This window comes from Narcine bancroftii, chromosome 4 (assembly GCF_036971445.1).
Source record: "Narcine bancroftii isolate sNarBan1 chromosome 4, sNarBan1.hap1, whole genome shotgun sequence".
NCBI classification, from domain to species: domain Eukaryota; kingdom Metazoa; phylum Chordata; class Chondrichthyes; order Torpediniformes; family Narcinidae; genus Narcine; species Narcine bancroftii.
Genome location: NC_091472.1, coordinates 101,288,621 through 101,314,311, shown reverse-complemented (window position 1 = coordinate 101,314,311; position 25,691 = coordinate 101,288,621). Strand labels below are relative to the sequence as shown.

The 25,691-nt window shown below is 38.5% G+C and overlaps 1 protein-coding gene across 4 annotated transcripts in view; it reads right to left on the bottom strand.

Moving 5' to 3' along the window:
• The window catches only part of snx14 (sorting nexin 14), a 227,463-nt gene that overhangs the window by 47,836 nt on the left and 153,936 nt on the right, over positions 1 to 25,691 (bottom strand). For all 4 annotated transcript variants that reach the window (XM_069932232.1, XM_069932234.1, XM_069932233.1 and 1 more), the window contains 6 exons: positions 19,237 to 19,417; positions 17,661 to 17,744; positions 14,596 to 14,696; positions 9,754 to 9,865; positions 9,339 to 9,379; positions 5,776 to 5,895 (listed from right to left, as the gene is read on the bottom strand). In XM_069932232.1, coding sequence (XP_069788333.1) covers positions 5,776 to 5,895; positions 9,339 to 9,379; positions 9,754 to 9,865; positions 14,596 to 14,696; positions 17,661 to 17,744; positions 19,237 to 19,417 — 639 coding nt within the window. The remainder of the gene's footprint in view (positions 1 to 5,775; positions 5,896 to 9,338; positions 9,380 to 9,753; positions 9,866 to 14,595; positions 14,697 to 17,660; positions 17,745 to 19,236; positions 19,418 to 25,691) is intronic.

The window sequence follows — 25,691 nt, the reverse complement described above, 5'->3', positions numbered from 1 at the left end:
TAGCAAAAATATTCTCGGATCTTTTGGAACTTGTCTCTTCATAATTTGTCCCAATAAAGTACTCATATCCTCCCCGAATTTTTCTACTTTTTCAAATTGCCATACTGCATGCAAAAAGGTTCCAACCTCTTTATAACATCGAGCAATTGGAATTAAATCCATGTACTTTATGTGGGGTATAATTGATGTACAAATATTAAATTGTACCATTTGATATCTGACATTAATTGTATTTGTTACACTCTCCTTGCATAATTTTGACAATACTTCTTGAATTTGTATATTCAGATCCCTTTCCCATCTTAATTTATTTTAAATAAATATTTTTTCTGCATAGTCTCTTGGAATTTGATATACATATTAGTAATAAATCTTTTAACATATCTATTATTAAATTTTCAAATTGACTGTTCAAGTAATCTAAAATTCAGTCATAACTTCCTTTTTAAATATGATTTAAGTTGATAAGAAAAAAAGTATTATTTAGTATATTATACTTTCAATTGGTTAAAAGACAAAAAAAAACCCATAAAACAATCTTTTACCCTTTTTAATCCACAATTATACCAAATGTCAAAAAAAAATTATTAACTGTAAAAGGAATAAGAGGGCTTTTCTTTAGTAACATCTTAACTATTTGATAATTCTTCATTCCTCTTTCTGCATGGATTCTATTCCATACTTGTGATATGTTTCAAAATTGGTGTATTTAATCTCCCTTTCAACAGTTGTTCATGCCATTTATATAAAATATGTTTGGAATTATTTTCTCCTATGTTACTAATTTCAATCTGTACCCACGCTGTCTTTTCACCAATCTGATAACAGGACGATAAAAATCTAAGATGAGCTGTTTTGTAATGATTTTAATATTAGGCATTTGCAATCCCAACAATCATATCTCCATGTTAATTTTTCCAACTCCATCCTGGGCATTTTGTCTCGTCAAATAAATTTTCTTACATTTTATTAAGGTCTTGTGACAGATTATGATATATTTTATACAGATATATTTTAAAGGAGATAAATTGTGACAGGGTTTTTAGTGTCGGTCACACGCAGATACAAAACAGATCTCATTTAAAGCGCCAGAGCTCTGCTCAAGCCAGACAGTCCAGGCTCCGAGTGCTTTTGCAAAAACATTGAAGGATGCCTATGAGGATTTCACAAGTAGGTGTTCATTGGACATGCTATGGAGTAATGGATTATTGTTTTATAAAGCAATAGATGAACGAACTCAGAAGATTAGGTCCGGAGCTGCAGTCTGTCTGGGTGCAGTTGGCGTTTCTAAGTCATGTGGTTTTTCTCTGAGAGAGAGAAAAAAGAGAGAGAGAGAGAGAGAGAGAGAGAATTCAGTTCCACAATTCAGCAGCAGCATCTGGGACTGATATGTGACAAGCTTATGGAAGACCCCATTTGGAAGACGGGTTGTGAGTTCTTAGTTCAGCCTGGTCAAAGCCTGGCTGCATAATGTTTCACTTGGAATAAGGGAAACAAAAAGGAACTCTGTGGTGACCTGAAAGCAAGAGGTTATCATCTGGAAAACCCTGATGAATCAGGTTTCTTCAGCAAGTCACTGTAGTGGCTGATCTAAAGGAATCAGTGTGGGTGTCCAACGAGCAACAAATCTCTCTCTGAAAACTGTCAAGAACCTTCCTGAGCGGTAACCATTGACCTTTCAAGCAGCAAAGCCTGGTGAAATTCATAAATGTTAAATTCTGTGCACAGTTTAAGAATTGCCTGCAACCAGTGACCTTTTTCTACATTTAAAGCCAAGGTTACTGATGGTATTTTTCTTTTTTGAGCTACATTTAATAAGCTTAAAAACTTGACAATATTATCTGCTGATCTTCTATTCTTGATGAAACCTGTATGGTCTAAATTTATCAAGTTAGGTAAACATTTAGCTAACCTATTAGCTAGTAATTTGGACAAAATTTTATAATCTGTATTCAAATGATATTGGTCTATATGAAGATGGAAGCAAAGGATCCTTCCCTTTATTTGTAATAAAGTTATTAATGCTGTTTAAACAACTCGGGTAAATCACAGGAATTATTCATTTGATCTAGCAATCCCATAAATAAGGGGATCAATAACTCTTTAAATTCTTTATAAAACTCAAGAGAGAAACCGTCCTTTCCTGGAGGCTTATTATTTGGCAAAGACATCAATGTGTCATATATTTCTATAACTAAAAAAAATTCAATCTTCTCCTCAGTGTTTACTTCTGGCAATATAATTTGTGATAAATGTTGATCTATTTTATCTCCAACTTTCAAAGACTCCGATTGATATAATTTCTTATAAAAGTTCCTGAAAACATCATTAATTTCCTGGGTTTTATTCACAAGAAGACCCGATTCTTCTTTTGTGGCTAATATTGTTCTTGATACTTGCTCTGTCTTCAATTGCCATGCTGAAACTTTATGGGCCCTATCCCCCAACTCATAATATTTTTGTCGAGTTTGTCTTGTATCTCTTTCTACTCTATATGTTTGTATTTCATTAGGTCTCAATTTTTTCAATTCCAATATTCTTCATTTCTCATCATTCATTTGATTATATAATTCTTTCTCCAATTCTGTTATTTCTTTATCCAATTGGTGAACTTCAAACATTTTTTAAAATCTTAGCAGTGTAACTTATTATTTGCCCCCTTAAATAGGTCTTCATGGAGTCCCATGCCACAAACTTATTAGTTACCGAGTGCTCGTTAATGTCTAGAAAAAAATTTATCTACTGTTTTATAAATTCACAAAAATCTTGCCTTTTTAAAAATGAAATATTTAACCTCCATCTATAACCTATATTTGCTCTTCTTCAAATGCAATTGACATAACTAAAGGTGAATGGTCAGATAATATTGTTGCTTGGTATTCAATCTTTTGAAGTCTGACTTGTAGTTGAGAAGAGATTAAAAAATATGTCTTATGCCTTAAAGAATAAAATGAATAGTCCCGAGTACCAGAATGCATCTTTCTCCAACTACCAATAAATTTTATTTCATTCATAAAATTTAACACAATTTTAACTACCTTGTTTTTAACCTTAATTCCACCTGTTCTATCAACCTTCAAATCAAAAGTAAAATTAAAATCTCCGCCCATGATTATTTTCCCTTTTGCACTGGCTAATTGCATAAAAATGTCTTGCATAAATTTACCATCATCTGTATTCAGTGCATTCATGTATTCATTAATGTCCAACATTCTAAATAAATTTGACAATTTATCATCAAATATCTTACCGCTTTATCAAGTTATATCCAATATTTTAATTGGTAAACTTTTATTTATTAGTATCACTACCCCTCCAGCTTTAGAATTAAATGAAGACAATACCATTCCCTCTTTAACTTTGCATGTCCTACTTGTAAAAAAGGAACATCCACTTTAATTTTTTTTGCAGATAACTTAATAATATTTTTCATTTTAATCGGATTCTGAATTCCGTTAATACTAATAAAATTCAATTTCCCCGCCATTATACACCAATATTAGACCATGCATTAATCCAGCGTTCCGCTCCTCCCCCTTGCTCACCCTTAATACTACTTATATAACATACTACATTCAAAGACAATCCTTGGCTTTGAACAAAAAAAGAGAAAAACAAGAAAAAGAGGTGAAAAGAAGAAAGTGAAGAAAAACCCCAGAGGCGAGTGATGGTAAAACATCTCTAATCCCCTGATCTATACGGGATGCGAAAAATATTACATCTGTGCCCATGATTCTGCAATGGTCAACTTCACAGTCCCCACTAATTAGCTCAAAATACCATACCATGTGGCAGCGCACTCTCTCGTGGCGAACTGCCCCGCGTGGCAGGGCAGCCATGAGAAGAGAGTGGCGTCGGGGGTCCTCCTTACCCCGTGGTTCCAGCCCAGCGCGTGCCTCAGGCAGCCATTATGACATCACCGCTAACGCGGTGGCCGAGCTCACACTGCCCTTAAAGGGGCGCGTGCGGGATTTGAATAAAACAGTCATTGAGAGCCTCCAAGGTGGTGGCTGTGAGTTTCTTTGCTGTAGCTCCCATTACAACCATCCCCTTCTATAGTTTTTCCAACACATCTAATAATCCATTGCTTATCAAAATATAATAGATCACATGCATCATAAGTTAAACCTTCCTCCCCCTTTAATCTCTCTCGAAACACAATGTAATTTCAGTTACAGTAAAAATCTTTCAGTTATATAATTCATTCAAATATCAGCAACCACCTGTTGGTCTTTAGCAGGCAATGAATCGGTATATACCTTTGCTTCAATGGGCTCTGTAAAGACTCTTTTCCTCCTATCCGGGACAAATACTTTTAGAACAGCTGGATATCTCAAAACAAAGGCATAGCCTTTTTTCCATAGCACATCTTTAACTGGATTAAACTCTTCTCTTTTTTAACAGATCAAAACTTATGTCTGGATAAAAAAAAATCTTATTTCTATCAAAGGTCTTTCTTTAGCTTGATTTGATGCCAACTTCAATATCTTCTCTCTTACTTTATAGCTAAGGAATAAGTATTGGATGGGATCTTTGGTCAGGCTGAGGTTTAGGTTTCAATGCCCTATGGGCTCATTCTATCCCCAAATCACCTTGAAATTCAGCCTGAACCAAAGATTCCAGTATCCATCGTTGCAGAAACTTTTTTTATATCGCCTTCTCTGACTCCAACAATCTTGATGTTACTCAGTCTACTAAAATTTTCCAAAATGTTTATTTTTTGCATTAACTGATCATTCTTAGCAGCAGCTTCTGCTTGTACTTTCTTCATTTGATCCTTAATATTTTGAATCTCGAATTCATTTCCTTTAATTTTCCCATCCACTATTTCAAATCTTGTCAACTTGTTGCATTAATCTTTCCATCTTGTCACCATTCTTCCTTACTTCTTCAGTTAATACTTCCATGGATTGATGAAAAGAGTCTAAAAATTGCTTCATTTTCCCAGAAGATAAAAATGTTTCTGCACCTTTCCCTGCTTTTTTCTTGATTGTAGATCATTCTTGGTCTTTTCTTTGCTTTTCCAGGTCCTCCTCTTGATCACTGGAGCTGTGAGTGTCCTGCACCGTTTTTAAAATTTCCTCCTTTTTATAATGTGCTCTGCACATGCGTGAGGAGTCGAGCATGCACAGAGTCACTTCTTCACTTGATGTCGGCGGCCATTGTCAGGGGAGACCTTGTGCAGCAGTGTCCAAAGTCTCCCCGGCTTCTGGCCTCTCTCCTTTGGATGTTACCTTGCGGACAGCCCCAGGATCCTTTCTCAAGGTAGGCCTCGCTTCCTTTTCTTGATCTTTTTCTTGTTCCATTTCTTGTATTGCAGTAAGATCTTTATCTTTCTTCAGTGGCGTGTTGATCTCTTCTGTATGTCTTTAAATTGATCCTTTTTGTACTTTCTGTACTTTAAAGTCTTTTTCTGCCACTTTTTCTCAACTTTTCCGAGGAGAGCAGGGATTCGTGTCATCACCTGGCAACCCCCCCCCCACAAAGAAATAAACTATTTTCTTGAAATATTGCCTCTCATGAAATGTCCCATTTTGATCTAAACTTTTGAAAAAGCCGGTGCTCCTCTCAGATCATGGTTTGAGGAACCAGTTTTTTCATCTGTCCTTTTTTTCCTCCAAACTATATTCATGAATAAAAGTAGAACTTCCCACTACCTACAATTTCAGATTACTCCAAGATTCTTCTGTAAGAATTATGAAGATAGCACTGTAATGATATCATTGATCAATTACCTCTACAAACTCCAGTCAGATACTGCGTCTCCTAACTCACCTTCTTATTGTTTTCTGAGGTCGGGCTGAGAATGGTGAGCTCTGGCCTGCTTGGTTTGGGTTTGGGAGCTTCACATGAGTTGATGAATGCTGTGAGGAATGACTCCAAGTGCTGACCTTTCTAAACAACAGCAAAAGAAGAACAGCACATAGGTTATACAGTGATTGCAACATGATGGAGTTATAATACAAGGACTGCAATAGAACAGGAAATGAAAAATAGAGTGTAGTTAGATCAATACAATTTTTTGAAAGATCCCACTATTTGTGATTCTGGGGAAGAGCTACCTTTTTATATCTCTGTGATTCAAAGCAGAAATATCTTCCCCAGATCCAGTTTACTGGAAGAGATATTGGGAGCTACCATTTCAGTTGAGAGAACTAATCTTTATTCCTTGATCGTGAATGGCTCTGACCCTGACAGTTATGGAAAGGATATCTAAAGCTTGATGATTGTATTTCTTATGCCCACCCCAACAGCTACAATCACAACAGATAATAACTTGGCCATGATTTCAGGAAACTATTCGTCCATTCTCCACATTTTAAACATCTGCACTCCTGACCAGCATTACTCACTCTACCCTCAACACAAGTGAGGTCAAGCAAAGTTCTGCTGTCTCATTCTAGTATGCTTAGCCATTACCCTTATGATTTCTGACCTGCATTGCCATTCTCCTCTTGTATTTAAATCCCTGCAGGGCTACAGCACTCCCTTCCTTTAATTTTAAGCACTTCCTCCAATTCTGACATCTTGTTCATCTGTTCATTTAATTACTTTGTCATTGGTCTTTCTGCCCACAGCTGCCAAGAGCAATGTCTGAATTCTTTTGTGAATTCTCTTCCTAAACTTCATGAAAATCAATCTTGTTGCTGTGATTATTGTCAAAACACAGAGATGCTGGAGGAACTAAGCCAGTCTTGCAGTGTCCATAGAAAGTAAAAAAATATATTACCAATGTTTAGGGCCTGAGTATGAACAAAAAAGGAGATAGGCATCTGTGTTTAATTGCTGGGGGGAACAAAGAGGAAGAATGGGATGGAGAGGAGTGCAGACCAACAGACAAAATGTATTAATTGGATTTGTAAGAGACAGGAGAGAGGAATGGTGAGAATTGATTTTGGCTCTGTGAAAGGAGATAGATGGAAAAAGGAAGAGAAAGACAGAGCTAAAGGAAAGGGGACATGGGGAAAGATGGTGGGGGTGGGTTTCTAAAAGAAACTTGAGAAGTCAACACTAATGCCATCTGGTTGAAGAGTCCCTAGACAGAAGATGAGGTGTTCCTCTAGCATCTCGAACCCTAAACTTCTTGTTCCTCAGTTAGCATCAACTCAACTTGAGGCTACCTGCTGTTATCTCTCTTAATGAAGGTGCGTTAAATAGTTTCTTAACAAGAACCTTGAGATGGAAATTTCCCCATTAAAGGTATGATGTTATACCCTATTGCAAATACATTGTTGGACGAACTATGAGAAGCTTAGGGAGGCTTTGTGGGTTGAGCGGCATCCATGGATAGAAATGGTCTGTCAACGTTTTGGGTTAGGACCCTTTATCCAAGTCTAAAGCAGGAAGGGGCAATTTCAAGTATATCAAGAGGATAAAATGAGAGAGGAGAGATAAAAAGTTGGGGTAGGGTAAAAGAAGTGATGGGGAAAGTAGGAAGGGCGTAGAGACAGGTGGAGGGAGAGACCACTGGGGGAGAGGTGGGGGGGGTGGGGAGTAGGAGATTAGAGAGAAAAGTAGGCATAGAAGAGAAGGAACCAGTGGAACCAGATGAGGTAGGGGTTACCTAAAGTCACAAAATTCAATGTTCCCTCAAGTTTGTGTTTCTCTTTTTTGTTTTAGTTTGGGTTACACTTTACACCAAATATTTCCTTGGTCAAGTTTGAAGATTAATTGCATGATCTGATATGAATGGGCCAACGATGACCATGATAATTAATAACTTAAAATCTGCTGACAGGCTTTGATCCTCTCAATCAGATTCAAAAATTTGATTCAGATGAGAATCAGCAACAATTTCTGCAGCTCTCAGCTTTGAAAATGGAAAGCAGTAAGAAAAGGTTGAATCAACAATGCACCAGGGTCTGTGCAGAGTTTACTAATTTGTAATTGGCAAATTAAACAATCCTGATAAAGGTTGTTGGGAAAACATAAGGTTCCAGAAATATGCAAGGTCGACAGAGCTTGGACTTTTCTCTTTGCAGCATAAGAGGTGACATAATAGAGGAATATAAGATTATGAGGGGCCTATGATTGGGGAGACAGCAATAATAGCAAATACCAGAGGACATCTGTTTCACATGTAGTGGAAAATTCAGGAGAGACATCAGTGGTAGGTTTTTTATTTACTCAGAGAATGGTAGAATGCATTACCAGGGATGGTGGTGGAGGCTGGTACAATAAGAACATTTAAAAGACTCTCAGATAAGCATATTGATGTCATAAAAATAGAGGGTTATGCATGTAAGGTATGGAAACATTAAGATTGTTGCAGAGTAGGTCAGCAAACATCATGATTGAAAGGGTCATACTGTGCTGGTTTCTGTTTCAAATATTTGGCAGATTGTATAAGAAATGAATAAGAAATTCAACATTTCAATGTGGACTCCATCTTAAGTTAGATTCTAGGATTTTCAAGCTCATCTCAAACCTCCACAAGCTGGAAGCTTGTGTCTTTCCTGGACTAAAGTGGAATTAGCAGCTTGTTGGGCACATTTAAGTGGACAATCTGGCTTGATTGAGAGCAGTCCTTGGTGAGGATTTGTTCAAATCAGATCCAGTGGATAAACAGGATGAATTGTGAGGCAGGGGAAATAAACTCCCAAGAGTTATAAAGATAAATTCCTTTCTGTTTTTCCCTAGCAGATCACCAGAGGAGAAGATCCAAGAACAACTAACTGACCATTAACACCTGAGCTTTTTCTTTTGGGAAATGTATATGATTTGGAATTCCAACTGAAGTTGTCAAAATATCAATTAAAATTTATTAAAGTCACATTGGTAGTGGCCAGGAGATGTATAGCAATTTCATGGATATCTGAATCCTATCTGAAAATTGATTGTTGTTTGAGGGAGATGCAAAATTATATTCCCTTAGAAAAGATGACTTATAATATTAGAAATGGGTATGATACATACTTAAAAATATGGAAACATTATTAAGATATTATGGGTTTGGATATTAATCTTCTACACCCCACCACCATTTTTCTTTTTTTAAAAATCTTAATGGTTGAACCTTAACATGTTGGTTTAATTCTACTATTTTAATAATATCCTGCCTTTCTTTTTGGAGGGTTGGGGGGGGGGGGGTTAGTTATCATAGTAGCTTTGCACATATATCTGTATTCTTTCTTCTTTTATACTTTTTTATCTCTTCTCACCTTTATGTACTGTACAACCATTTATTTTTTATTCTATTTTGATCATTAAGTATCATTTGGATACAATTATATTATATTGTACTGTAAACAGAACTATAAATAAAATTTAATTTTTAAAAACAACTAACTGCTAAACCTTGGAAAGCTAAATGTTGATGAAGGATGTTGGTAACTTACCTCCTTTATCAGCTTTCCAGGGACAGACTTGATCATTTTCCCTACAACAGAAGGCAATATTACATTTGATGTACATTAATTTGTTTGGCTTAAAACAAACCCTACGTTCAGTGTGCAAATTTTTTTAAAAATTACAACTCCATAACAATCTTATTTGTAATTGAAAGGAGCTTGTTATTTTGATAAAAAGGTATTTTCTTGGGAAAGTGAAGTTTGAAAGGCTGCTCAATGTTTATTTGCAGGGTCTGAAGGAAAATAATAACAACTGCTATGAAATACACCAAAGGAATAAATTAAATTAAATCTCAAATCTCCTAGCAATTGTCCAGTTTGATGAGCTTGCCGTGGTGTAAATTTCCATGCTTGCTAGTATGATATTTTTCCTGAGACATTTTATCTGCAATGTAGAACTCACCAAGATTTACATCCGGCAAAATTTTCTCCAGGAATTGTGATTCACAGCCATCAGGGGAGAGAAAATCTGCCAGAAGTTGGCTGTTATTCAATTCTGGATGCTTTAGCAAATTCTGTCAATTTTATTCCAGAGAAAACAAAATCAAGGACATAGATTCAATTCAGCATTCAGATTTTTCAGATTCTTTTTCCACAACAAGTTATCTAAACAGCAGGCTGAGATAAAACCCGAGAAATTGGAAATACTCAGCAAACAAAACAATCAGTGCAACACCGCTCTGTTCTCTCTGCTACCATCAGGAAAGAGGTGTAGGTGCCACAAGACACGCACCACCAGGTTCAGGAACAACTGCTACCCCTCCACCATTGGACTCCTCAACAACAAACTCAATCAGGGACTCATTTAAGGACTCTGACTTCGGCACTTAATTGGTTTTTTTTGCAGTTGGTTTGTTTATATTCATCATCTGTTTTACAGTACTTTATTTGTTTACTGAATACACTGTGTACAGTTTTTTGCACTGCCAATAAGTGGTAATTCTGCATCGCCTGCAGATAAAAGAATCTCAGGGTTGTATGTGATGTCATGTATGTACTCTGACAATGTCTGAAATCTGACTGATGGAACAGCAAAGAGGCAATCCCATGTAAAATTAGAAACAGAATCAAATACTTGCCAGCTATGGCAGGGCATGTAGGCCATGACATCCTACAGTGCGAAGCCTAACATCATAAATGCCTGTGATGCTTCACTCTTTGATGACCTGAACACCTTTTATGCTTGTTTTGAAAAGGAGAACTTAACTGTACCAATGGGAACCCATGCAGAAGCTAGCAACATTGTGATATCCATTTTGGAATCAAACATCGGAACACCTTTAAAGAGGATGAACCATCACAAGGCAGCAGGCCCTGTTGTCGTATCTGTGCCAACCAACTAGCTGGAGTGCTCACGGCACGGCTGGCACCAAGCAGGGGGCATTTGCAGGCACTGCCCACCCCCCATGTCATTGTTCTCCCCCCCACCCATCCACAGCACTAGTGTCACTAGCGTCCATGCGATATAAGCACGCGAGTTTGTGTGTTACGTCAGAAGGAGGGGGAAGTATGACAGCGGCGCACACAAGGACTTCATTGCAGGTATGGCACCCACCTCCCCACACCACTGAGTGTCTTAGAATACCAGTTTGTGCCCATCACCACCCCCCGCAGAGGTTACCCAAATGCCCCCGATTAGACTTGCTCTGACGCCGACTCTGACTCAATCAATCTCTCATTGCTGCAGTCAGAGGTTCCCTTCCACTTGCTTCAAAAGGGCATTGATCATAAAGAGCAGAGTTATGTGCCTCGATGATTATCACTCAATTGCACTCACACCTACTGCAATTAAATACTTTGGGAGGTTGGTCATGGTTAGAATTAATTCAAAACAAAGAAAAGTCTGGAACCCATTGCAATTTCCCTGTCACCGTAATAGTTCCACAGCAGATGCAACTCGCTGGCTCTCCACTCAGCCCTGGATGACCTAGACAACAGCAATTATGTACATTAGGCTGCTTTTCATCGATTACATCTCAGCTTCCTACACCATTATCCATTTAGTATTGGTCAGCAAGCTTCAAAACCTGAGACTCTGCACCTCCCTCTGCAACTAGATCCTTGACTTCCTTGTCAGAAGACCACATTCAGTACAGATCAGTAACAACATCTCCTTCTCACTGGCTGTCAACACAGATGCACCTCAAGGGTGCGTACTTAGCCCACTGCTCTACTCTCTACACCCATGACTGAGCGGCTGGACACAATTCAAATGCCATCTACAAATTTGCTGATGACGCCCATGGTTGTTGGCAGAATCACAGAAGGGCAATGAGGTAGCATTCAGGAGTGAGATCGATTAGCTAGTTGAATGGTGTCACAACATTAACCTTGCACTCAAGGTTAGCAAAACTAAAGAATTGATTTTGAACTTCAGGAAGGGGAAACCAGGAGAACACAAACCAGTGCTCATCGAGGGGTCAGCAGTGGAGAGGGTCAAGAACTTCAAATTCCTGGTATCAACATCACTAAAGATCTATCCTTAGGGCATCATGTTGATGCAATCATGAAGAATGCTCACCAGCAGCTATATTTCATTAGAATTTGAGGAGATTTGGTAAAGACTCTTGCAAATGACGACAGGTGTACCATGGAGAGCATTCAGACTGGTTGCATCACTGTCTGGTATGGGGTGCTGCCAATGCACAGGACAGGAAAAATCTACAGAGGGATGTAAACTCAGCCAGCACCATCATGGGCATTTGTCTTCACTCCAAAAAAAGGTTATTATCAAGAAAGCAGCCTCTACCCTCACTACCTAGGCTATGCCCTTTTCTCAGGGAGGTGGTGCAGGAGCCTGAAAGCGCACACCTAATGTGACAAAAACAGCTTCTTTCCTCCACATCAGATTTCTGAACAGACAGACATGACTTCACTTTTTTCTCATTTTGGACTATTTATTTTTAAATATTGAACTTGTGAAATCATAATTTGTTGGAATTTTTCACCTGTAATGCACAATATTGCTGTATGGAACAACAAATTTCATAAAACATGTTCATGTCATTTAACCTGATTCTGATAAATGCAGCCTTCTTTTTCCTTACTAGAGCCTCAACTTTCCTCTTCAACCAGGATTCCCTAATGCTGCCACCCTTTCCCTTTATTCGAACTGGAGATGTAGGCTCAGACTTTGGCCCATCATCTCCCACTTTGAAAGCCTCCCACTTGCCAGATGTGCCTTTACCTCATAGCCTCCCCCATCAACCTTTGCAAGTTCCTATCTAATATCATCAAAACAAGTTTTGCCCCAATTTAAGACCTTAACTTGTGGATCTATCTTATACCTTTACAAAATTATTTTAAAACTATGGTCACTGGTTCCAAAGTGATTCCCCCATTGACAAGTCAGTCATTTGCTTTGTCTCATTTCCCAAGTGAAGGCCAAGTGCTGCCCCCTCTCTTGTAGGCCCAATATGACTAATCTTTGAGAAAACGTTCCTGGACACAATTAACAAACACTGCCCAATCGGAGCCCTTTGCACTCTAGTAGCACACTCTTGCACACTCGTCTTGAGTGGCTGATTGCCAAGATGGCAGTGCTGCTTTCATGGTAGTGCTGCCACTGGTACGGACTTGCAGAGTGCAAGGAGCTAAATCACAGCAATCCTGAGGAGTCCAACTGCCCAGTCTGACTACCATCAGCTCTGTTCAGGCTTTAAATGACCTGTAAACAGAGTCAACAGTGGTTTAGTTTAAAAATTCTGTAACTGCTCAAGATAGTGGTGCCTGTGATCTGAGGGCTGCTCGTGACTGCGGTCGAGGGATTCACATCAGACTGCTAGAGACTAGCTCAATAACTGGTTGAAGGGATACCAGGTATCGGAACTTGGATGGAAGAGGGTGCTAAAGATTCCCTGATCGTGTTGGAGGTTTAGATTTGGAGCTCGGGCTGCTGATGGTTTGGACTGGACTCTTGAATGGCTGCACAAGTGCTGAAGGTGCATCCACAGACACTCAGCGACTCTGAAGGGACTCTCTTTTGTTTCTTTTCCTCCGACTGTAAGATGCGCTTCAGGCAATTTCTTATGGCAGATGAAAGCAAACTCCAAGTAACATTGCACCGTCTTTATTTCATGACAATAAATTGAATCTTGTAATCCCAGGCCACACGGTTAGTGCAGCGGTTAGCCTGACACTATTACAGCACCACCATTGGGGTTCCAATCACCACTGTGAGCAGCTTGTACATTCTCCCTGTGTCTGTGGATTTTTTCACACCCTCCAAAGTGTGTGTAGTTGGTAGATTTATTGGGTGTAATTGGGCAGGATGAGCTTCATGGGCTGGGCCTTCAAACGTGCTGCATCATTTAAAAAAACTTTATAATCTCCAACTATTACAATCCTATTAGTCTTACACCTTTTCTGCAATTTCCCTACATCTTTGCTCCAGTAATTCCTGCTTACAGTGGGGTTCTATGTTACAACACGATCAAATTGACCATCCCCTCATTATTTCTGAGTTGTACCAATTGAGCCTCACTGGAGAATCCCTCAAGAATATCCTCTCTCAGTATTACCAAGATGTTCTCTCTGATTAAAAAAAACACAACCCCGAACCTCCTCTTTCACCTCTCCCTCTGTCACGCAGAAGCATCAATACATTGGAACATTGAGCTGACAGTCCTGTCCATCTTTCATATTTATGTAATGGTTCATAATATCTCAGTTTCATGTGTTGATTCATGCCCTGAGCTCATCTAACTGACTGTACCTGCCAAGCTTCTTGCATTAGAATAAATACAGTTTAGCCTCTCACACATTTTTCACTCCCTGTCCTGCCACTGCCAGGCCTGCATACTACATTGCTTTAACTTTTATAATTGCTCCAACTTTCTCTGTTACACTATTACTTTAGGGTCCCACACCCTGTTCAATATTCACCTTAAATCTTGCGAACATATTAAGTCATATTGATTGCTAGGGTAGTTCAAGGTTCAGTCCCTGGTGTGCCCTCATTTTCTGATCTCAACCAAATGGGAAAAGAAACATTACAATAATCTTCAGTGCAATTCTAGATTCATCTCAAAGACATATTCACTTTAAAAAATTATCTATATTAGGCTTCCATAAGTGCCAAAATGGATTGGTGTGCAGAACAGAAATCATTTCCTTGAGGTGGAAAACTACAAGAACTGAAGAGAAAAATGTCTATTAGATTAAATGAATTGACAGCTAAACTGATGGTCCTACTCAGTGCATTGACAGTAAATTATAACTCATGTGCAGGATATGTTAGACATACCTGCAGATATTCTTCAAACTCCTCTCGCTTGGACTTTAAGAATTCACAATTCTTGGGTCCAATGAGCCTCTTTGAAGGAAGCTGTGCATCTGGGAACGATCCTAAAAATACACACACACACCAGAAAATGAGCCACTAGCACTTATGCATCCTTATAGCTTTCAAAATCTTACAGCCATAGTGTTTTATAGCATAGAAATAGGCCTTTTGGCTCAACTTGTCCATGCTGAACAAGCTGCCAACCTAACCTAGTCCCACTTGCCTGTTTTTGCTCCACATTTCTCTCAACCTTTTCTGGCATCTTGTGTCAGGAAAATATGGGCAAAGTGCAAACATTTGCATATTAGCTATCCTGTTCATCAGACATAGATCTTCAAGCAACTTCAATTTGCCTGAACCAGGCACTTTCTGAAAACAATATAATCAATTCAAAACTTGAAACTTCTCCCTAACCAATATTATCTGCTCCCTGCTTTTTAAGGATATGATGAAGTTACATTTATAAAGGTTCACTCAAGTCAATATTTAATGCATACAACACCTAATTGGCTTTATCTTTTAAATAAAATTATGCATACATTATAATTAATTGTAGCAGTTTGCTATCCAGAACTTACATTCTTCTGATAGAATTATACAACCAAAATATTGCTGCTTATCATCTATAAGTTCCCTTAACCACACACATGAAACAAAATATACTGAACCAAAAAAAATACTCAATTCTACATTTCCAGTTAACTTCCAGCTAGTACAAAATAAATCAATCAAATAAAAAAATCTTTCAAGAAGCATCACTTCATGAAGTTTACTGGCGCAATTCTTTCCTATTCCTTCGATTCAGTTCTAGCCAAAATCCACGTGAAGGTCCAACAACAGTTTGGTATCCTTTTGGGCAGTAAGCATCTCCAAGAACATAAGCAATTTAGCATTCACATTTGCAGAATCCCTCAATGTAGTGCTCATGTATGCATAAGCCTTAACATGCTGAGGAGCATCATTTATGCTGATCATATGCATTGCCCTCCTCACAGTGAGAATAATGGCCGACATTGTTCTGAGGAAGAGCGAATGTGGAACAAAAGGCAATGAAGTGTTCATGTACCCAATGTCCCTCAACAGAACAGCCCACTTGTAGAACAACTTGTAGTGATCCATGGTCTGCTAAGTTGCAATTTATAAATGCACATATATCCAACAGCCCTCAGCATGGTGTGTGCTGTCTCCATGTAATGCAGTAGACCCCATCATGCTGAAACATAGTATAATGCTCAAGTACACTGCCACCTGCACTACATTGGGGAAACAAAGAGAATGCGGTTTCCCTTTACTCTTTCTATGCCTTCTATTGTGTCAGCACCAAAACCTGAATATGCCCATGATGGGCCAGTGAAGCAATCCTTAACCGGGCAGTCATGCCTTGTATCAGGTATTATATCAGGTCAGGTCGTGATTTATCATCGCTTTAACATCATACTTCAAAGCAGTGCCACAGAATTAAAACAAGACATTCTCAAGACTACATTGATTTTATAAAAGCTGTTTGACAAAACAGTACTACATACAACTAATTTTTCAAAGATTACACAATGGCACATTAAAGACTGGAAGCAAACTAGAAGTTAAAAATCTCCACTAGTTCAAGTGGAGAAGAACATTCCCCAATCTTGAGGGGCAGCTGCAGCCTGCTAGTCACACAGCCTTCCCAGCTCAGGTTACCGACCTCTCCAGGACAAGATGTTAAAAGTCCACCAGCGTTTAGGGAAAACAGATTACCGCACAGTCATAGTGCACGGAGCTCCCAAAAGTTCCAGTGCCATCCACGATGAGGCCCAGGACAACGCACTTTGCAGACGCCCGAATTTGCCACGAGGTCCAGGACCTCCAACCTGGCACAGCTCCACAGCTCATGTCGCAACCAGATGCCATCACCCAGCTCCGCTATTCCATCCTCTCCTCTCGACCCCTGGCAGCAAACACCGCCAACACTGATCCTAAGAGTCTGAAAGGCCACAAGGCCATTATGACACAAAGCAGCTAGACCTCCTCCTCTAGGCTGCACCTGAAACTCCGTTCTTCAGCGGACAGGTTCTCCACAACTTTGGAGCAGCAGTTCAGATTAGCTCCTGTTCAGCGCTCTCCACTTGCAACATTTGACTCACTGTTATCCAAAGTCCAACTTCATCAAATCAAAAGTTGTGCATATCACCAGCTTGTGAGTTGGTGCAGCAACTGTAGTCCATGAGACTGCAGATGTTGCAACTGGAGCAACAAGCTGGAACTTGCGTCTTTGAATTAGCTATGCTGCATTCAGAAGTGCTAGAGAAACTCAACAGGTCATTCAGCATCCAGAGGAAGTAAAAGGCAGTCGACATTTCAGGAATGAGCCCTTCTTCAGGAATTTCAAAAAAATTTTTTGAATTAAAAGGGAAGGGGTAGGAGCACAGGTGGTTACAGGGACGATAGAAGCGGAGAAGTGATGGGGAAAAGAGCAGAAGACTATAAAAGATAACACTCTGATAAGAGAAGGAAAGGGTGGGGAGCTGAAGGCAGACAGAGACCAGAGAAGGGGGTTAAAGGAAATTGGAGGTCTGTGGTGATCCAACAGCATGGGAGTTGCAAATGGTGGTGAGAGATGAAGTGTGTGTAGAGCCTTATGTCAAATAGGGATGATTTGTCCAAAGAGATGAGTGGATGAGGAAGTTGTGGAAGGAATGATCCCTGTGGAAAGGAGAGGGCAAGCTGTGACAAATGATGTGGCAGACATTGTAGAGAATGATATGTTGTATGGGATGGTAAGAGATGACAAGGGGAAACCCATCCTTGTTGTGTCTCGGGGGAGGAGGCCAAGGCAGATAGGATATGAGTGAAGGCTGAATTAATGGAAATGGAGGGTTCGAAAGGGGGGGTGGGAGAGGGGAGGGAGGACGAAAGGGGAAGTTTTTGAGGAAGAAAATGTTGTCATCAGACAGAGATTAATTCATAAGGCACCAATATTGGACAATTCTGAATTCATGAGGAAAATTAATTTGATGGACTCATTGCGCTTTTTTTACATACATTACCATGAAATTCTGTAAGCTTTGACTCCAGCACATAGAATTCAAAATATCTCCGGTAAACAGAACAGCGTTCGCTTTCATGTCCCTCTGAAAAACAAAATAGAATCATTTGAAAAAAGGAGTTCTCAAAAATAAATGCATTCAAACAAAATAAATTTTGTAGATATTATTCATCGACACCTGCAAAGTTAGGTGACAAGATCACCTATCTATCTGGTTCTGAACTCCCTCCCTTGTTCTACCTCAAATCAAGTTGATCCCCAGTCTTGACAGTAAAGTGACTTCTCTGTCATTTATTTTTAAGTTTAATCAGTTCCTATTTGTGAAAGGTTTTATTGTTTACAGTTGAAAGCCTGACAAATCTAAACTAACCAGAAAATTTGCTCTCACTGGACTCACATTATAAGCTGTTCTGTGATAATTCTCAATTTGCCATCGATAAAATGTGCTAACATGTAATAATCATAGCCAACAGGCTGAATCATTCAAAGTTTCCACTACCAAAACGAGAATGCAAATACAAAACTACCAAAATACCTCAGATGCTGCAAAGTGAAACAAAAAAAGTGCTAGAGAAATTCAGCAGGTCCTGCAGCATCCTTGACAAAAGGCTCAGGCCCGATATGTTGGTTATATGGACATTACAGGGCCTGCTTAGTCTCTCCAGTACTTTCATGTATTAAGTCAGATGCTGCAAATCTGGGATTTTAAAAAAAATGATGGAAATTCTTGGCAGATTAGGTAGCATTTATACAGAGTCAACATTCTGATAAAAGTCTATCGATCAATTTCCAACATTCACAGGTTTAATACTGAAGCATTAAATTATATTATGACAAGGTTGCCACCTCCATTACAATTGCACACCAAAGGGAAAGCCACAGATCAAGTCAAGTTGATTGTCATCTGATTGCACAAGTACAACCCGACAAAACAGTGTTCTACAGTCCTCAGTGCAAAACACAAAGACGCACAACCTTGGAAAAACACAGAGACAGACAAGCAATACATATGCAGGGCAAACATTCAAACAAACAAATAAATAAATATTGTTTGTAAATATGGGGGTCTCGGATGATTAGTGTGAGCAGCTCCTTTGGTCATTCAGCATTCTCATTGCCTGTGGGAAGAGGCCGTTGCCTCTACAGACTGCCTGACCTGCTGACTTTGACCAGCACCTGGATTTTTGTTCCTTTCCTGAGGCAACCTTTCCACTGCACATTTATTTCATTCATTTAAATCTGTGGTGAGATTCAAACTTGTGCTCCTGGATGAATGGTCCAGTCAATTAACCATAACACCTCCGTTTCCCCCTTTGGAGAGCAAATGACCCAGCACAGTCTGAGGATGGACCTGAGGAGCTAGTGTGGTCAAAGTAAGGCAGCACCAATGAGGCAGGAAAGGTGAACAACCTGAGCTCCTGCTGTCAAAAGTTCACAACAGCAGAATCATGTGATTTGCAGAACCTAAACACAGATGACAGAAAAATCAGGCAACATGTGAATGGTTCTCATGTGAGACTGTTCCCCAGAAAGAATTAGAAAAGGAACATGGGGAGATGAAAACACAACCATCTTACCTGATCCTTCATCATTCCGTTCCACGTCGATACAAAAGACTGGAATCTTCTCTTTTTTATGTTCAAAAAAGTCTACATATGGAATACTTATTTTCCATGCAGAAAGGTTCCGGTGAGCATTGGGAGTTATTGCCAGCTCTTCAAGCAAATCATCCTCGGACACCACTGTTGCCTCTTCAACCTATGGCAGTGAAGGTTTAAGGAAATGTCAAATTTTTGCTGAGGACAGTTGTTACCCAAATATCAACTTCCATGTTTGAGGGATCGAGAAAGCTGGCATGGGTTAAAATAGAATTGGATAAAATTGGAGCAAAATTAACAAAAGAATTTATTTATAAATGGGATTCAAAATTAATAATTGGTGTGAAGAAAGCACCCTTGCTGAGGAGTCACGTGATGGAGTAGTGGCTGGTAGGGTAAAACCAGCCCTCTCCAGAAAAAAAGTTCAACAAATATAAAATATAAGAAATAAAAGATAAAGTTGCAGAGAAGAGAAAGAAGGTGGCACCCAAGAGGGAAAAAGTAAAAATGAAGTAAAGTCACTGGAAAAGAAAGAAGGTGGGCTTACCTGCAGGAAGGAACAGGGAGCCATGGTGGTGAAGAACGCCCATTCCCTGAGTTTGGTGTCGGCCCTGCGGAGTCGCAAACCCCGAGCCGGTGGAAAAAATGGCTCTCTCAGCCAAACAAAAGTGTGCAACTGCGCATGTGCAAGGAGTCATGCATGAGCAGCGCGCAATCTGAGGTAAAATAAAAATCAACAGGAGGGGGGCTCAGCCGAGGAGCGGGAAACCATGGCGCGACCAGCTGAGGGACACCCGACACCAGGGCTCTCAGCTGGAAGATGAAGGCAACGCCAGAAGAGGGAGTGAAGTACCAGGCGAGAAAGAAGGTCGACAGGGTGAACGGCAAGAGGAGCAGCAGCAGGAGGCCCGGCAGACGAGCAGCTCAGAAGGAGAGGACCAACAGCAAGAGGCCTGACAAAGTGATACAAGCAACTCATCAGGAAAATCAGAAGAGAGACAGATATAAAGAAGAGAAGAAGACACAAACACGGGAACAGACACAGAAGAAGAGAAGACCAAGATCTTCACAGAGAAATAGAAGGTAAAAAAGATGGACAGAATATAGATAAAGCTTTTTTTGAAGAACAAATGAGAGCATTAAAAGAATGGTTGTCATTAGAATTTAGTGCAATTAAAAGAAAAATGAAAAGAACAGAAGATAAAATGCAAAGATTAGAACTAGTCATGACAGAAATAGGGAAAAGAGTAGAAAATGTGGAAGAATGGGAAACGGCTGTAGAAATGGAAGTAAACGATTTAAGAGGAAAATTGGAAGGAATTGACAAAAAAATTAAAGAGACACAAGAGTTGTTAGCTCAAAAAATTGATATGTTGGAAAATTATAGTAGGCAAAACAACATAAAAATAGTGGGTCTAAAGGAGGGTGAAGAAGGCACAGATATGAAGGAATTTATAAAAGGATGGATCCCGAAGGTCCTGGGGACGACAGAAATGCAGGAAGAAATGGAAATAGAAAGAGCACACAGAACACTAGCTCCGAAACCACAGTCACATCAAAAACCAAGATCCATCGTAGTAAAATTTTTGAGATATACGACAAGAGAAAATATACTGGAGCGGGCAAGGAATAAAATTAAGAGAAGATAATAATCTATTGGAATACAAGGGTCAAAAAATATTTTTTTTACCCAGACATAAGTTTTGAACTCTTAAAGAAGAGAAGGAGTTTAATACAGCAACATCGATACTATGAAAAAAGGTTATAAATTCATGTTAAGACATCCAGCTGTGGTTAAAATATTTATCCCTGGGGAGCAAAACAGACGGTTCTCGGATCTGGAGGAAGCATAAGAATTCACAGAGCATTTGCAGGACAAAAGGAGAGATGAAGAGATGTAATAAGAATGAAGAATGGTGATAAAGTATATAGAAACATGTAAAAACAATGTATATGTAAAGAACTAAAGAGGGAAAAAAGAAGGAAAGGAAGGAAGGGGGAAAAAAGGGAGAGCTTTGTTATTTGTGTAAAAAAAGTGTTTTCTGGGGGGTTTGGTGGGGGGAGAGAATAACCGTCACTGCGAAATCAGTTGACCCTTGCGAACAGGATCGCAATCCAAATGGAAAGGGGAGTTGTGGTTGCCCGGCAAGAGATAAGGGCAACTCAGGGGAGGGGGGGCATTTGGGGTTAAGGTAATATTGGATGTGGGAGTTGTTGGAGTATTTTATGTTTTAAATGTGTTGTCATACATTGAGTTTAAAAAGGGTAAACTGAGAGATGAAAATGGAGAAAAGGGGGATGGTGGTGGTGAGGAAGTGGAAATGAGATGTAAACAAGATATGAGATGGCCATGTTGAACTATATGACTATAAAAATTAATGGAATACATAACAAAATTAAAAGGAAGAGGCTATGAAATTTCCTGAAAAAAGAAAAAATAGATATAGCATTTGTGCAGGAAACGCATCTAACTGAAGTGGAACATAAATTAAAGAGAGACTGGGTAGGACACGTAGCGGCAGCATCATATAATTCAAAAGCTAGAGGTGTAGCTATATTAAATAATAAATATGTACCAATCAAAATAGAGGAGAAAATAATAGATCCAGCAGGGAGGTATGTAATGATAAAGTGTCAGATATACTCAGAATTTTGGAATTTGCTCAATATATATGCACCTAATGGGGAGAATCAAAAGTTTATGCAGGATATTTTTTTGAAGATTGTAGATACACAAGAAAATATATAGATAGGAGGGGATAAAACTGGATAAAAGACGGGCAAAAAGAATAAAGTAACCAAATTTATGGTTAAATCGATGCAGGAATTGCAACTTTTGGATACATAGAGGAGACAACACCCAAAGGAGAAGGAATACTCATATTATTTGGGTAGACATAAAACATACTCGAGGATAGACCTGTTCCTGTTGTCAGCCACATCCAAGGGAGAGTTAGAAAAACAGAATATAAAGCTAGATTGCTATCAGATCACTCACCCCTGTTATTAGCAATAGAGCTGGAGGACATCCCACCGAGACGTACTGATGGAGATTAAACTCCATGCTACTTAAAAGACAGGATTTTAGAGAATTCATTGAGCGACAAATTAAAATGTACTTTGAAATAAATACGGAATCAGTGAAAGATAAATTTATACTATGGGATGCAATGATGCAATGAAAGCGTTTATAAGAGGGCAGATAATAAGTTATGTAACTAAGATGAAGGACTACAATCGGGAAATAGAGCAGCTGGAAAGGGAAATAGTAAGTACAGAAAAAGAATTAGCAACAAGGGTAGATGCAACAAAAATAAGAGAATTGGCGGACAAAAAAATAAAATACGAAACACTACAAACGTACAAGGTGGAGAAGAACATAATGAAGACAAAACGGAAGTATTATGAGCTAGGAGAAAAAACTGCACAAAATACTAGCTTGGCAGCTTAAACCAGAACAAACTAAAAGAACGGTATTGGCATCAAGGAAAAAGGACAAACAAATTACATATAACCCAACGGAGATCAATGAGAACTTCAAAGAATTCTATGAGCAATTATATCGAACTGAGAACAAAAGGAAAGAAGACAAAATAGATGGGTTTCTAGCTAAAATTGAACTACCGAAATTGCAAGAAGAGGAGCAAAACAAATTAATAAAATTATTTGAAATAGAGGAAGTACAGGATATATTAAAAAAACTACCGAATAATAAAACGTCGGGAGAGGACGGACTCCCAATAGAATTCTATAAAACATTTAAAGACATTAATTCCTCCTCTCCTGGAAGTAATGAACCAGATTGAAGAAACACAAAACATGCCAGATTCATGCAAAACAGCAATAATTACAGTAATACCAAAGATGGGGAAAGATCCACAAACACCAGCATCGTTTAGACCAATATCTCTACTCAACACTGATTATAAGATAATAGCTAAATTATTAGCAAACAGATTGGCCGACTGTGTACCAAAAATAGTAAAACTAGATCAAACTGGATTTACTAAGAAAAGACAAACAACGGACAATATCTGTAAGTTCATTAACTTAATCCATGCAGTACAAGGAAACAAAACGCCAACAGTGGCGGTTGCTTTAGATGCAGAGAAAGCCTTTGACAGAGTAGAATGGAATTATATATTCAAAGTACTACAGAGGTTCAACCTACCAGAGAAATATATTAATTGGATTAAAGCATTATATAAGAGACCATTGGCGAAGGTGATAAATATCAAACCAATTTAAATTAAGCAGGTCAACTAGGCAGGGATGTCCATTATCTCCCTCACTGTTCGCGTTAGCTATAGAACCATTGGCAGAACTGATAAGAATAGAAAGTAAAATAAGAGGGATAAAAATAAAAGAGAAGGAATATAAAATCAGTCTATTTGCAGATGACATCATAGTATACTTAACAAAACCAGAATTATCAATAAAATAATTACATAAGAAATTGAAAGAATATGGAGAAGTATCGGGGTACAAGATCAACGCAGATAAAAAGTGAAGCGATGCCAATGAATAATGCGGATTTCACAAAGTTTAAGAAAGAATCACCATTTAAATGGCAAACACAAGCAATCCGATACCTAGGTATTCAGCTAGATAATAATCTAGGCCATCTATACAAATTAAATGATCAGCCATTAATGAAGAAATTACAAGACGACTTAAAACATTGGAAAGATTTACCACTAACACTGATAGGAAGGGTAAATTGCACAAAATGAATATCTTCCCAAGGATACAATACCTATTCCAATCTTTACTAATTCACCTAACAGAGAAATTCTTCAAGGAGCTAAAGAAAATAATAAGGAAATTCTTATGGAAAGGGCGGAAACCGAGGATAGCACTAGATAAATTAACAGAATGGTACAAACAAGGGGGCTTCCAGCTACCAAACTTTAAGAATTATTATAGAGCAGCACAATTAAGATACCTATCAGATTTTTATCAAACAAGGGAAAAACCAGATTAGAGCTAGATAAAATAGGGGAGAAGGTACCTGAACATATACTAAATAAGTGGGATGAAAATCTGGTGCAACATGGGAATTCACCAGTACTGAATCATCTGCTCAACATTTGGAAGAAGATTCACGTAGAAAGGAAAAAATCAAATTATCAACTACCAAAATTAATATTGATGCAAAATCAACTAATCCCCTTCACAACAGATAACCTTTCCTTTAGAAAATGGGAGAGAAAAGTGATCAAAAGAATAGAAAATTGTTTTTCGGGAAATAAATTATTATCTTTTCAACAAATGAAGTGCAAATATGATATCTCACGGTACAATGTTTGCATACCACCAACTGAAAACCTACTTGAAGGACAAATTGGGAAGCAGGCTGAGGTTACCAGAGGAACAGAGGAAGCAAATTTGAATATGTGATTACAGACACAATGATAATTAAAAGATTTATAACAAACATGGACATCAAACTGCAAGAGAAAGAGAACAAGGAAATAAGCTGTAAACCCAAACAAAAGTGTGAACAAGATCTAAACATAAAGATAAAGAATGAAAGATGGGAAAAACTATGCTCTGGAACTATGAGAAATACAATAAACACGAGGTTACGCATGAAACAATATAATTGGTTACACAGGCTATGCACCACGCCCTAAAAGTTAAATAAATGGGACCCAACAGTATCAGTATGTTTTCACTGAAAGAAGGAAACGGGAACAACAGTACATGCAATTTGGGCATGTGAGAAAGTGGAAAAGTTTTGGGAAGATCTAAACCAGGTATTAAATAAAATCACAAAAAGCAACATACCAAAAAAATCCAGAGATCTTTCTTCTAAGTAATATAAGAAGTAAAGAACTTGGACTCGATTTGGATGGAGCACAAAAAAGATTTATTATGATAGCCTTAGCTGTAGCAAAAAAATGTATGATGTCAACCTGAAAATTAGAAGAGAGCCTGAGAATACAGCAATGGTACATAGAAATGAATAAATGTATTCCATTGGAAAAAATAACATATAATTTACGAAATAACATCACAATATTCGAACAAATTTGGGAACCGTACATGGAACACAACAGAGAAGTCCTACCGCGGACCTCCACCACCTAAAATGACACAATGAGAAGAAGACGAAATGAACTGACCCAGTGTGTAAAATGAGATGACACAATTTTCTTATTTATTTTCATTGTGTGATGACATTGTTTAATGAGTTTAATGTATCATATATGTTGAATGTTGAGTGGGTGGGGAGGGGGGTGAAGGAGGGAGGGAAGGGAGGGGAAAAAGGGGAGAAAATGACACTGTGTATATTCATGACGGAAATATTTATGTGTATTTTGGTCAATATGGTTCATACTGTGAAAATTTTTTTAAATTTAAAAAAAATGAAAAACAACAAACAAATTACATTTAACCCGATAGAGATTAGTGAGAACTTTAAGGAATTT